This window comes from Anolis sagrei, chromosome 3, assembly GCF_037176765.1.
Source record: "Anolis sagrei isolate rAnoSag1 chromosome 3, rAnoSag1.mat, whole genome shotgun sequence".
NCBI classification, from domain to species: Eukaryota; Metazoa; Chordata; class Lepidosauria; order Squamata; family Dactyloidae; genus Anolis; species Anolis sagrei.
In genome coordinates, this window is record NC_090023.1 from 83,150,993 (window position 1) to 83,166,001 (window position 15,009).

At 38.7% G+C, this 15,009-nt stretch overlaps 1 protein-coding gene across 3 annotated transcripts in view; it reads right to left on the reverse strand.

Moving 5' to 3' along the window:
• Positions 1-12,959, reverse strand: part of GK (glycerol kinase) — a 31,694-nt gene extending 18,735 nt beyond the window's left edge. For 2 of the 3 annotated variants that reach the window (XM_060770131.2, XM_060770129.2), the window contains exons 1-9: positions 12,737-12,959; positions 7,502-7,575; positions 7,147-7,253; positions 6,353-6,430; positions 4,414-4,493; positions 3,478-3,615; positions 2,313-2,422; positions 1,594-1,660; positions 993-1,010 (exon numbers count right to left, since the gene is read on the reverse strand). In XM_060770131.2, coding sequence (XP_060626114.1) covers positions 993-1,010; positions 1,594-1,660; positions 2,313-2,422; positions 3,478-3,615; positions 4,414-4,493; positions 6,353-6,430; positions 7,147-7,253; positions 7,502-7,575; positions 12,737-12,823 — 759 coding nt within the window. In that variant the 5' untranslated portion in view covers positions 12,824-12,959. The remainder of the gene's footprint in view (positions 1-992; positions 1,011-1,593; positions 1,661-2,312; positions 2,423-3,477; positions 3,616-4,413; positions 4,494-6,352; positions 6,431-7,146; positions 7,254-7,501; positions 7,576-12,736) is intronic. The other variant, XM_060770130.2, reaches the window with a different exon arrangement.
• Between the last annotated feature and the right edge of the window lie 2,050 nt (positions 12,960-15,009).

The following is a 15,009-nucleotide window of genomic DNA, read 5'->3' on the forward strand; positions in this document are numbered from 1 at the left end:
ACATATATAGGAACAGGTCTAAATTAAGATTTAAATATATAGAGACAGACAGATATTGAATCATATGAGGGAGAACAAGGACTTTCATGTTGCACCTGAAACCAGACTGAGATTAATTAAGTCAGTATTTAAATTACAGTAGGTATTTCTATTTTTTAAATCAATGCACATACATTACCAAGTGCAAATTATATAAGCAAATCAGTAACCTCTGTTGTCCCACTTCAGGTGACAGACTCGCTTTTGTTTTGTTAAGACACACTGGCTACCTGAACTCCAGTTAATAAAAGGATTAGGTAAACCCATCTATCTCCACATCAAAGTAGAATACGGACTTTTGCTACTAATCAAAACAGAGTAACAGCTGGTTTTGGTACCAACTGAATAGTACACAAAATACCAACTCAGACCTACAATATGCAGAAAACATTATGCTTAAAAATGGGAGGTTTGTGAATATTATATAGTGCAAGAGTGATTGTAACAAATTAGATAGAAAAAGACAACGAATTTTATTTTGAAAGGTCATGCTATTGGTGTTGTGAAACTATGTGAGGTTTCCTCAAAAAGCCAGAAGAAATATGCCGTTGTGTTCCTGCAAACAACCAGGCATGCCAGAATCTATTGCCCACCCACTCCTCCCATTCCTAAACAGCTTGTTTTTACCAATTGTATGTGCTTGCACATTCAGCAGCAGCACCTGAGTTCAGTGAAGCCATGCATACCATACAGCCAGTACATTTCCATTTGGGGCTTTTAAAATGTTTTCTTTGAAGTACTAATGCACAGTAATTTGCCATTCTTTTCTTTTTTTAAAAAGGGAGCTGCACACTTCTCTGCAGACCTTAAACAAAAATGCATCAACTTAAAAAAAGTTCACCTAGCTTAATTCCCTTTTAGAGAGGAATGGGGCTTCCCCGAGGAAATGCACTGTATCTGAGCAGAATGGATGAAGATGTGACGGGCTGGCATCCTAACAAAATCCTACTCACCAAGGTAGGAGAGATTTTCTAGTCAGCAAGAAGGGAAGTGGGAAAGAGGAGGAAACACAAACATGTTCACAGTTTCAAAGGCTGATAGCCCATCTCAAGGCCCTTAACCAATTACTTCCTCATATAAATCCCTAATCCTTAACACCTATCAAATTCCAGTTCCAAAATGAACCATCTAAAGCCATACATCTTTCATGACTCTAATGCTGGATGTCTGTTTTTTAAAATCTTGTAGGCACTGCATCTAAATTACCTGAAGAAGAGATTAATTGAATTTCCATGCAAGTTCAAAATAAATTCCATATGCAAACAAAATAATCCCCCTATTTTTCCAATTTAGATTACATAAACTTGTGTAAGCAAAACTGATTTCACAAAATGTAACTTGTAACAAATACAACTGTAACATTTTACATTTTCACAATGTAAATATACTTAAGCTTGTACAAGTTTAGCATGAGTTTAAAATTTGTTGGTTATTTGCTTGTGATTTTTTTTTGCTTAATCTGCATCATTTCCTTGATGCAGATTAAGCAAGCTCATTTCTTAAAGATGCAGCTAACTAGAAGCACTTGAGAAAATAGTAAATATGTAAATATACCATCAGTCCATAAATCTCTGAGGAACTCCGCACTTTGGGAAGTATTTCCATAGGAATTTCAAAAAACCTGGAAAAAGAATATTTTTAGAGATTGGTGCAAAATCATTCATTTATGCTCACTGAGAGAGGGCTGGGGCAAGGTAAATGATAAAGTCTACAATATAAAAATAGTTGCATTTACTTTGTCTTTAAATTTCTACACCATCATGCTTCTATTTGATATCATCACCACGGTTAGATCAGATGATTTATTTTATGATAGTCTCTCATAAACGAATCCCATTGAGGGTTGATCTATATCTCTTAGTCAAAGAGAATAATTTGCTCGGCCTTGACAAATTCATGCTGGCTTGTACGTCTGAACAGTTACAGGCATGAGCAAATTTACTGTAGAAGTCACCCAATCAGTTAAGCTGTACTTCATTGAGATGCTAATGACATCTACCAAGCTTGGGCCAAGGTAAGAGCTTGGCGCTTCCTCCAAGGAAGAGGTGAACATTAGCAACACCAGTTTTTTCCTGCAATATGTTATTCAAACTCAAGTTCAGGCCATTTCAAGTTTTACTACATGTGATTCTGAAAAAGAACTATTAAATTCCGTTGCATTAATGGAACTTACTTCCAACTATTAATCAGCAAATCAGATTTAGTTTCTGAAAATAAACAAACTAGTAAACAATTTTCTACTACTTGGGGAGCTGCACAGACGAACAACTTACTTGCAAAGTTCCTCATCCCATTCTAATGAATGAATGTTAAACAACATTGTTCGACTGGCATTGGTCACATCAGTGCAGTGGATACCTCCATCTTTCCCACCTGTCAAACTCTGAATAAAGATAACAATAGGGGAAAGTTAAGTAAAACCAGGTATCTATATATGACCAAATTAGTAGCAGAAGTTGAAGATCATGTACAGTACATGTTTGCTATTGCTATCTGTAAAAAAACCACCCTATCACATGAATAGAGAGATAAACAGAAATAAACTTAAACACATAAACAATTCCCAAATAGCTGGTATACTCCTGAAAATGTTTGTTTCTTTTTTTTTCTTGGAGCTGCTCAGTTATTATACTTGTATACACAAACAGCTACAAACATACATACAACTCCTTCATAATGCATTCAGTGCATATACCAGAGAAGCAGAACTGCAGAATCATAGAGATGGAAGAGACTTAATGGCCATCCAGTCCAACCACCAGCCAAGAAGCAGGAAAATCGCATTCATAGCACCCCGACAGATGGCCATCCAGCCTCTGTTTAAAAACCTTCAAAGAAGGAGCCTCCACACCACATTATGCCCACTGTTAATGTCTCCAAAAGCTGCACAAAGCATTAGCGTGAAAGGGTGTTTCCACAAAATCAGACAGTTTGGGATCAAGGTTCCAACTGAGATGCGAAGCTATACACATTTAAGTTTTTCTTTGCTTTTTGTGCCTCACTGCTTTTTAAGGAATGTGTTTTAGCGTTATAATACAATTTAACTATGTTGTGCCCTGTCTTGAGTCATTATTGTTGTTGTTATGTCAAATGAGCAGATGCTAAGGCAGTGGACATGATCTTTCTCATTTATACATTCACTGATATATGCATTAGGTAACTATTGACTGAAACTACATTCTAGCACTGCAAAACTTTTATGATATTAGTTTAGTGAACATGAGAACTTCCCACATTACTATAACTGATATGCTTCCCCATTTTGTCCAAATTTAATATATTCCTCAACTAATCATGTTCACAGATTATGGCACATGAATGTGTCTGCAATCTGACAGCAGAAATAATTTCTATCTTTGTATAAGCCTCAAGGTGATTGGATTCCAGCTGAGAGGAAACAGAAACAAAGACATTTGTTTCAATATATTGAAAACTTACCCATATCAGCCATGAATCAATAGTACCAAACAGAGCTCTCCGGTTCAAAACTGCTTGCTTGACCTTTGGCACATTGTCCAGAAGCCAACGAAGTTTCACCGCACTGAAGTATGTGCTAAGTGGGAGACCAGTTTTACTCTGCAAGAGTGAAAGTTAGTGAGGGCATAAACATATAAATACTTTGAATAAATCTGCTAAAGAACATTTGCCTCCAGTATAAGCATCATGAAAAAGATAATGTTTAGAGTCTCATTTCTCATTACATGTCAATTCTGCAAATGCTACATGTACAAAGATCAAGAAAAAATATAGTTTGAACATCCACCACACCATAAAGGATGCAGAAATTCTTCTAAGCTCCTGTTCATGTTTGCACAGTCAATACATAGATTGAGGGAGCATACTGACAGAATGTCATGTTTTTATATTGGCTATTTTCAAAGTGGCAAAAACAATTTCTACAGTGATCACTTAAACAGAATTATTGATTCACTTATGCATTTGATAAGCAGCTATGGCATGTATTTGAAGTGAGTGAATTTATGCTGAAATAGCCTTTGCCAATATATACAGTGAAACAGATAATTTCACATTTTTGCTCATTGGACAGATCACATCTTCTATCCTACTTCTTACTACTTTAGCAAAAATTGAAATATAAATATTTTAGACTGTAATCATATGTTCAATTATGCAATGGGACATGGATAGGATTTTATTGTTAATCCTTTGTATTAGTGATACAACCTATTAATAAAACTTTTAAAACTTCCTTATCTCAAGACTTCATTGAATGTTGTCAGCTGTTGAATCCACAAATGAAAAATGAATTCATATGAAGCATATCTTATTTTGACTGTTGTCAGAGGGATTATCATGTCTGGTAAAGTTCCACAACAATACAACACTTCTCAATATTTTAAAAACCAACCTTACCTTTAAAAAGGACTTATTTTGCCCTGGAATTCGTTTAAGCAGTCTCTCAACTGTAGGCTGGGTTCTAAGGTCAAGCCATACTATAAATCATAAGCAAGTATTAGTGGTAGGTGAAGGCTTTTGTGCAAAACATTTTAAACAAGTTATACATAACTCCCACATTGCAACAACTTCACTGGCTATCAGTATGTTCCAAGTCTAATTGAAAGTGCTGGCTATGACCCTGAAAGCCTCATGCAGTGTGGGCCCAGACTATCTGAAATACCATATCTCATGATATGACCCTATTTCTGTCTTGCCATGATTTCCGATCCATTTGGTGAAGACATGGGAGAGCATCTCAGCAGCTGCTCTCAATTTATGGATTTCCTTACTGTAGGAACTTGATTGGTCTCTCGTCTGCTCTGTTTCTACCAACACTCAAATACACATTTATTTAAGACCATCAACTTTTAACTTAGCAAAGCAAATGTTTTTCAAATGAGCAAGTTGCTTTTATCCTATAAAGCTGTTCTACTTTAATACACATTTAAACTGTTTTAGTACTTTAACAGAATTGTTTAATGTCTTTTAAACTTGAACATGAAATAGCCTGTAGCTAAACTTTTGTTTTAATTTGTTTTAAGCCATCTTGGGTACTGAACTGTAAGAAACACTGAATATCAATTAAACTGCAAGTTAGCTATCATTTTTAAAGTATAAAACCTAAATTACTCATGTACAACTTCATCAGGTTCACACATACCCATGTATGTGTTAGCATGTCCCTTCCCCCCCACCACCCTCCTAGCCCCAAGTAAAGAGTTCCATATACTTAAGATTTATAAAAATGCATTAGTAAGGGAGAAGAACAGCATTAGAATCCATATCATTAAAACTGTGTATGTCCTGCTCTGGTCTTGCCATGGTATCACATTCCATGCACGGGCACAAATCCAATGATTAGTCACAAACAGAAGATAATTCATTGTCTCAATGAATCATTGAAAGGTTAGCACTTATTCTACTTTCAGTGACAAAATGGGTGTACTCTAATTAGGATGAATAATTGGATTTATTATTTATTATTTACTGCACTTGTAGTTCTCAGCCCTAGGGCGACTCATGGCGGTGTACAACATATAAAACCAGGTACAATTTACAACATAAGCAATATCACATCAACAATAAACAACGACACTATCAATAATACAGGCTTTGATTTTAGACATTTCCTCTCATATGGCATTCTAGAAGTGCCTCTCCAATGCTATAAGCTTATTTAGAGCAGTGCAACTGCTTAATTATTTAATAAATAGAATTTATGTTACACAAACTTTTTACAATCTCCCAGAAGAATAACAAATAAGCTTAAGATTTATTCCAGGTTTATTTAGCAGTGGTTCCAAGAGGTATACCATTGAGGCACTAACCAATCCCAATACTGCTTTATCTTTCAGATATAACTACACCATATACTCTCAGATCCTTTTCCTGTCTATACTTGAATCTTACTGTAAAGACCTCACCCATCAGTCTTAGATAAACCCTAGACTGTTCTTGGAAATCTAGCCATGAAGATTAAGGCAATTGGCTCCCTCCTTGTAACTACATCCAACTATAGCAGACACCAAGAAGAAAGCAACAATGACTCCATGAAAATTCAGCAGGGGGCTTTCTCATGCAGGTATTAGTGAAATAGAAAAACAAAATTAGGCTAAAGGGAAAAGTAAATATGGAATGTCCTAAAGCCCCTGAGAAATAAAATAGTATTTTAAAAAGTGTTAACATAGAAGAAGAAAGAATAGAGGCTAATATATAAAGAGACAAAGTTTATTTATTTTAGTGACCTACAGAAAGCATATAACGTAACTATAGGAAAGAGAGAAGCTACTGCATCATTTAAAACATTTTTAAAAGGTTAGCATGGAATATAGTGAAAGACAACCTTCCTACTTACCAATAGCATCATGGAGAGGCTCTCCAGTTAGTTTGTCCCACACCACAGTTGTCTCTCTCTGATTGCTGACTCCAACAGCTTAAGGGAATAAAATAAATTTTAGTATTTTCATCCTTTGGGTTGGATTGAAATGAGAGGCACTACTATCATGCAATGTGATTTTATTGGTTCCTCTCCCTCATACTACAGCTCCCCCCCCCACACTTCCCCTCAAAAAACAAAAACAAAAAACCACACACCCCTGAGGATTGAGAGACTATTTGGAATGTGGATACAAGATAGGTAAAAGGATTAAGAAAGTCAAAAGAATTCAGCAAGGTTGTCTTATCCAAAGAAAAGCAGTGCCCATTCTTTAACTACTTTGATTACAATACAATTACCAACTACTTGTATGTACGTATTAGGAGATGAATGAGAATCTAAGATTTAATTATATCCCCCTCCCCAAAAGCTGCCTTCTGGAAATGGAAGCTAAAAACACAGGTCTTTAAAAGGAAATGACTAAACTGTACATACGACAAACAAATTGTTGTTTAATGCCCAAGGAATGACAGTAAAAAAAGATAACCTGGCAAACCATATTCATAACAAACCATGTAAACGTTTTATCATCTTATTTCAGAATGAAGTATCACTGTAATAGTTTGGCCACTTCTTTACATAGCACTTTTAATCCAAATGGGTTTTTTTAAAAGAATATAAAGAACAATGCTTTTCTCTTGATCTCTAAATTTGGCATGGGAAATCCTCCATGAGTTCCTCTCGCCCCAATCAATGCCCTGACCCAGTAATACCTTTTATATTGGCAATGTCTACATTTAGCTGGTTTAGTTTTTCACACGTCCTTTCCACACATTCATAAACAGACTGAAGTATTTCCAATGGATCTTGTTCTACCCATCTTGAAAAGAAAAGAAGCACAAAAAAAGATCAAAATTAGTTAGCTGGATTTTTGCTGCAAATATGGATACAAATTACCATAAGGAAGGATGTTTCCTCTATGACCGTGATGACATCTTACAAACATCAACTTCAGTTGCTAACAAATAATCTGCTAAGAAACATAGCTTAGTGAATCTTTTAGACCCACAACATTTAATCATATCACATTACTGAATGGCAAATGTTTAAGAAATGGGGAAAACCTACCCTTCTTTGGGGAATTTCTGCTGAATCTCTACTTGATGGTGACTCAGCAATTCTGATGTATTTGCATTAAAAACCTGTTAACAATAGAACATAACATTTCACCAAACCAGTTTGGAATGCCACAGTTAATGGGAGTGGCAGGAACTTCATCTTAAACATTTACTTGGAAGCAGATTTCAGTGATGACAGTGACATTAAAAACAGATCAAGTGCCCCACAAATACAACTTTTGTTTTCTGATATATAGTATGGCATGATCATACAGGATTCCACTGACTGTTCTAAAAGTATAGTTACAAAGACAGTCTTTAGGGATCTTGAATATATGATGGCTTTTTCAATCTCATGAAGTAGTTCTGCAATGCTATGAAATGATGATGTATCAAATCATTTCCACTAATAGCTTCAGGAGCCCAACCCAGACAGGATTATAGACAAAAAGGGTGGTGAAATAAAGACAGCTCATGCACAGCATGAGACAAAAAGAAGGGGCAGTAAAGGAAATGAAGAAAAAGCAACATTTAACAGACATTGTTTCTGAGTTTGGTTGATCAGCTGAATTTCAAACAATGGAGAATCACTAACAAACTACTCTATCTGGGGGCTAAACTGAACCATAGCATGGAGCTGTCCAACCAGTGGAAATAAAATGTCTTGTTCAGGATGTGTCATCATATAAGAACTGTCAATATAAGGAACAACGTTTGATAACTATTTTATTTTGACACACACACAAACAAACAATAGCACAAAATATTGAGAGTGGATACAATTGAGTCTCAGGTAAGCAGAGACACGGGGAGTCTGCTAACATAACTGATTGATTCATAAAGGCTAGATAATTTTATAGAACTGCCATGTTTTAACAGAAAGAACCCAGGGATGTAACCATAGATCATATCTAAATAATTACACAATTTGATTTGAAAACAGACTTAGCAAGCTCTGTATCTGACACCCACACTTGCTGATCTTGAACTGATGCCTAGTCTGCTGTGGCTCTAATAAGTTAGTGATAAGTGTTAGTACATAATTAAGATGGCAAAATACTATTAATGATTTCTTGATCAGTGCAGATCCAAGTTCAGACTTGTTGAGACGTAGGTTGAAATGTGGGCAGAGTAAGAGTCCCAACAATCTGACACTTGCTGTGAACAACTGCTGCTATGGGACACATACCCCTTTGTAGGCATACCTATATCTTTGATTGATGTTTCAAGATATTTGCAAAACCTGGATTCATTTTATATGATGGGAATGGAAGAATGTGAAATTAAAGTTTTGACTTGCAGTATATTAATAAGATCCTGTAACTATTGCAATCTGTAGCTAATGCATAGTCTAACAAAACAACAGTGCCGCAGAAACAAGGTGGAAGGATGCAATTTTCTACATCTCTTTCTTTTAGAGTGCCCCAAATCACTATTCATTGGTATCTACAATCCTATATTCCCTTTCATGCAAATCTCTGAACTCAGCAGGATTTATTTCTATATACAAATATATAGGATTGTATTCAAAATTATCAGTAAAGTGTCATCTGTTGATAGCATACTACCGAAAGAACCCTTTCGGATAAACACAAACCAAGAAAGGTTCACTAAAATATATATTCTGCATAATCATAGCTTTTTGTTAGGACTTTGAGACAGAAAGAAGTACAGATACTGTTGTTCATCTTCAACCTTTGGCCCTAAGATGAGTAAATCATGTGGTTTTCTGAAGCAGGGAGTGTTTGCCTTCCTCTGAAGCTGAACATATGTGACTTCTCCAAGGTCACCCAGTGGGTTTACGTGGTTGAGTAGGGATTTGAACCTGGTCTGCAGAACTGTAGTCCAATTCTCAAACCAGTTTTCAAACCACTACACCCCACTGGCTCTCATTCTATTCGAAAAGTTTGTAAAATTTTTTAAACGTATTATTCATTTAATTTACCAAGCTTCACTTCATTCTAGATTCTCTTGTCTTCTTTTTAGTTTATGTAGTGTATCAGTCTCATTTCCAAAGGTCAGAATAAACAGAACCTTCTAAAGGGTAGATTCTTCCAAGAACACTTAATAGCAGTTAATTATTATCTAGGGGTGTATACAGCTGATTTATCTCCATTCCAAAGTAGCACGAGCCACACCTAACTCTTTTCAAGGGAGATGCTCTCTCTAAACAACAGGTGGTGTCTGCTTCTTTCTATCTAAGGAGACAGGAGGAAATGTTGGTGCAAACCTGTGCCAACTAATATGCAGGGAAGCAAATCCCCATCAAAATCAGCTTTTTCCTGCCACTTCAATTTTTTGAAACAAGTTATTTGCTAGCTCTGCCTCAGATAATTCAGTTCAAAGCAGGTATTGTGGATTATCTGCCTTGATATTCTTATATGCCTGTGTGAAAGGGCCCATATAGCATCTTTGAGATGGAGAGAAAGTTGTTGAGGGCATAAGCATTTGTAGACTTAAATCTACTTCATCAGATGCAGGAATATGAAAGTCACTATATAATAGTAATTATACAAAAACACATTTCTGTAGAATTCTCAAAAGAAGCCAAAGAAACATGAAAATTAATTAAGCCAGAAGGAAGCTTTAGCATTTACTTATAATGACAAACTCACTATTTTACCACATACCATTGTATTATGTCCCTTTTACACATTTCTCTGAACTGTTCTGTCATCCCAGCAGCAGGGACTTTAGACTGTCCCTGAAAGCTATTTGCCTTGGCAAGCTTTGATAACCTCTCCTACAACAAGATTCCTGAACTTTATCCAGATCTTGTATGACCTTATGTTCTGTTTAAAAACAGATGGTGATAGCGAGGAGAGTGATGTAGTATAGTCCAAGAGGATTTTAGAAACATGAAATAAGCAATAGGAGTTTGATGAAGTCTTTTAAAATCTTCTAACTTAAAAAAAATATGTGCAGACTTCCATTTACTTCTAGTAATGATCAACAGAGCCTTTGAAATAGTCAATGTGCAAAAAGCATGTTTTATGCATGCTTGAAGTCAGCATTTCCAATTTAAATGGGAAATGTGAACACAGAATTATAACTACAAAACTTGATTTAGCAACTGTGACCTTAACATATACAAACTTTGTTACTGTTGTCATATGGCTTGAAGTCATTTCCAATTTATGACAATCCTATCGTGGAGTTTTCTTGGCAAGATTGGCTCAGAACCTTTGCCTTCCTCTGATGCTAAGTGGGACTTGCCCAAGGTCACCCAGAGGTTTCCATGGCTGAATGGGGATTCAAACACTGGAGTCCAGAATTGTAGTCAAATGCTCAAACTACAACACCACACTGGTTCTCAAACTTTGTATATACAGATGGTCCCTGAATGGGAAACATCTGACTTACATACAATTCCTAGTTAAGAATGGCAGTGAGATAACAGGAAGTGAGAGGAAACCTACTCCTAGAAATGGAAATTCACTCCTGGAAGAGTTATCCTGGGAAAATCCACTGAAACTTTATCAGCAATCTTTATTTCCATGACAACCTCAAGTTTACAAATTGTTCCAAGGAAAGTGAGGTGAAATCTTCTGAACAGGGGCACAGATAGCAAGACAAATGTTACAGGGGTGTTAACCCTTCCTTATGCTGTCCCAGACTAAAAAACATGGTTGGATAAACTTGAACATGTTACATGTATTGTCCATCAGCAGACATTGTGTCTCGCTTTTGATTTTCTCAGTAGGACGCCAGAAGTCTATTATACACAACTATGAAAAGTGCAAAGTGATCTCTGGATGAAGCAATACTTCCCTGGAGCACTTTCACAACAGAATTGCCAACAGCCTTGATTAAGCAATTTAGGACAACACTGGTAGTGTAAGAATGGGGGGAAAATAACACTGAGAGAAGTTTTTAGATTTTACAAATATATTGCTTCACCAGTGGAACTATCCTGTTCTATAACTCACAGGCTTTAGACGATATATTCTAATTAGACATACTGAATGGATTTACCACCTTTAAGCACAGATACACTATTAGCATAAGAGAAAGACTAATTACTCTGTTTACATCCACCATAACCTGGACTTCAGAAATAAACCCTATCCTCTCCGCTGACTCTCCTAGCACAGAAAGGTCAAAGCAGTACAAGAGATGGGGAGCTTGTTGCTTTCCAAACGTTGCCAGACTGCCATGCTATGACTTTTCACAGTTGAGTAAGTTAGGCAGAGATGATGAAAGTTGCTGTTCAACAAGATCCAGACAGTCAAAAGTTCCTTACTCTAATTTATAAGAAAACAATCCTTCTAATTCAAGAGAAGCCAGTTTCCTTCTCCATGATATCTTGAGTGAAAAATACACAGCTTCATCACAGACACAAATGTCACATGCTTTAGTCAGGAGAGAGAAGAATTAAGTTCTGCTGAATCTATTTGCACAGGTAATCATAGTTTTGTAAGGAATACAAGGATCGTGGTTGGCCCAAAACAGTCGCACATAGTCACAACTATGCCTTTGCAAAGGAGAACACACTCCAACTATGCCAGGTGGATGTATCCCAAAGAAGAGATCTGCCATTGGATACCTTGTTAATGTAAAGGTTTTCCCCTGACATTGAGTCCAGTAGTGGCCGACTCCGGGGGGTTGGTGCCCATCTCCATTTCTAAGCCAAAGAGCCGGTGTTGTCCGTAGACACCTCCAAGGTCATGTGGCTGGCATGACTGCATGGAGCGCCGTTACCTTCCCGCCAGAGTGGTACCTATTGATCTACTCACATTTGCATGTTTTCAAACAGCTAGGTTGGCAGAAGTTGGGACTGACAGCGGGTACTCACGCCGCTACACAGATTCGAACCTGCAGCCTTTCGGTTAGCAAGTTCAGCAGCTCAGAGGTTTAACCCACTGTGCCATCAGGGGCTCCTCTTTGGCAGAAAGAGCTTGTAAAACTACAGCTCTCATAAATCCATAATATTGAGCCATGGCGGCTAAAGTGTTGTCAAACTGCATTAATTCCACAGTGAAGACTGAGGCACACTAGGCAGAAGTAGCTAAATGATCTTTCTCAAGAGAATCCTATAAAATACGTGAGGGACAGGAGACTTGAAGGCAAGCACAGTTTTAGATTTGGGTGATTATAAGGAAGGAAGGGAGGTTACATTAATGTCAATGTTTCTCTCCCTTTTATTATTTTGAAGGCATATTTGGGTGTAGTATCCAAACCTTCAATTCCGTTCAGGAAGGACCCCAGAGCCTCCTTCCCTCCCTCTCCCCGCCCTCCTGGTTACCAAGAAGCGGGTAGAGCTGGTCCCTTGGTCGATGGCTCCCACCAGCGGGCCCATGGCCCCACCCTGGGCCCCCACGGCCGCCGCCATGGCGAGGCGCCCGTCCGCACGGCCCCGGCCCGTTCCCAAGGCGACCCGCACTGACGCTCTCCCCTCGCGCCCGCGCCCTTCCCAATCTCAGGCCGCCGCGCGTGGCTCCTCGACTGAAAGGGGGGCGCTGGCCAACACGCGGCCGAGCCGCAGCCAATCAGCGCGCCCGGGAGGCGGGGACAGAACGGCGATTGGGCGGGGCTAAAGGTTCGGGAATAAGCGAGTGACACTGCGGGCGGGGGGAAAAGAGGCTTGGTCACGTGAGCCCGGCCTCTGACGTCACCGGCGTCCAGACCTCCCCAGCTGCGCATTGGCCGCTTTGCCTTGACAGCGGAGCCAGAGGAACGTCGCTGGGAGGGGCCGCCGCAGCAGGTAGTCGCTGACGTAGCCCGTGACGCAAGAGTCGAAGGGGAGGGGGCATTCCTCAGCCCTCTATGATGAAGCAAAGAGGCGCGCCTTCTGTCAATCATCGGGAGAGAGCAAAAGAAAAAAAATCCTTGTGAAATCGGCTGCCCTGGAGACCAGGAGGCGGAACAATGGCTTCAAACTACAAGAAAGGAGATTCCACCTGAACATTAGGAAAAACTTCCTGACTGTGAGAGCCGCTCAGCAGTGGAACTCTCTGCTCAGGAGTGTGACAGCAATTTTCCTGCTTCTTGGTTGGATTGGATTCTATGATAAGGTTGCCTCATCAGTATTCACTGTAGAATCACTGCATTTTGACACCACTTTAATTGCTATGGAGTTGTAGTTTTGCAAGGTCTTTAGCCTTCTTTGCCAGAGTGCTGATGCCTCAACTAACTACCATTCCCGTGCTTCTATAGCATTGAACCGTGGCTGTTAGAATGGCATCAACCTGCATTAATTCAACAGTGTAGACACCCCCTTGGTATTCTCATTCATAAGATTGCCATAAATCAAAGTCAACCACTTTCTCGCCTTTTTTAAAAAACATAATGCCAGTGCCCTTTCCTCTCCCCCAACTGTCTTGAGAAGGGTATCAGGGCAGCCTTGCAATTAGAGCAGTGTCAAACTGAGATAATACTGCAGTGTGAATAGTTCCTAATGGCCTCACTTTAACAGGAATAACTCCATCCCATGGAAGTCTGGTATCTGCAGTTTGCTATGGTTCCAGAACTCTTTGCCAAAGAAGGAGAAAACATTTCACAAAACTACAAATCCCTGAGTTCCGTAGCAGGGCGCCATGGAAGTTAAAGTGGGGTCAGACAGCTATAACTCTGCAGTGTGGATGCAGCCAGGGTCAAGGAATAAGGGATCTTATTTCATAGGTATTTTTATCCTTGTTTCTTCATGTGACAAAACCAATTGCAGTTTATTTTAAAAGCACAAAGCTGAGCAAAGTTTCATAGAATCCTAGAGTTGGCAGAGACCACATGAGCCATCATGCAGGAAAAGTGCAATTAAAGCATCCCTAACAGATGACCATCCAGCCTCTGTTTAAAAGCCTGCAAAAAAGGAGCCTCCACCACACTCTGGGGCAGAGAGTTCCGCTGCTGAACAGCTCTCACAGTCAGTGAGTCCTGTAGTTTGACGCCATTGCTCTGAGTCCTAGTCTCCAGGGCAGCAGAACACAAGCCTGCGCCTCTTCCTTATGATATCCTTTCAAATATTTAAACATGAGGATAATGTCTCCTCTAAACCTTCCCTTCTGCAGGCTAAACATCCCCAGCTCTTTAAGCAGCTCCTCATAGGGCATGCTTTACAGATCTTTGATCATTTTAAGAGTATAGCTACTAAAAAGAGTGGGCCTGAGTAATCGGCACACAGATCACAATTTCTGAACAGTATTTTGTAGCAAAAAAGAAAATACTGGAGCATATGTCAAAGTATTTGCTTGTCTTTTGATCTTGTAGGATAAAGAAATTTCTTATTTATTGTAGGAAGTCTACAACAGCAGCATAGATCTTTGGAACGCAGTAGCAGGAAATAACACATGTCTCAGAGATGAAACCGGCTGCGTCCCACAATGATATTGCACAAGACGAGTGCAACCACAGAAAAAATCCTGTTCCCAGACACCACCCAGTTCACTTTTGGTAAAAGATGTACAGCAGCAAGTTTTTGGGGGAATACTGGTATTACAAAAAAAGAAGAAAAAGTCTTCCAGCATTATCTACTATAAACGGCAATGTAAACTATACAGTGTAATCCTATACACATCAACT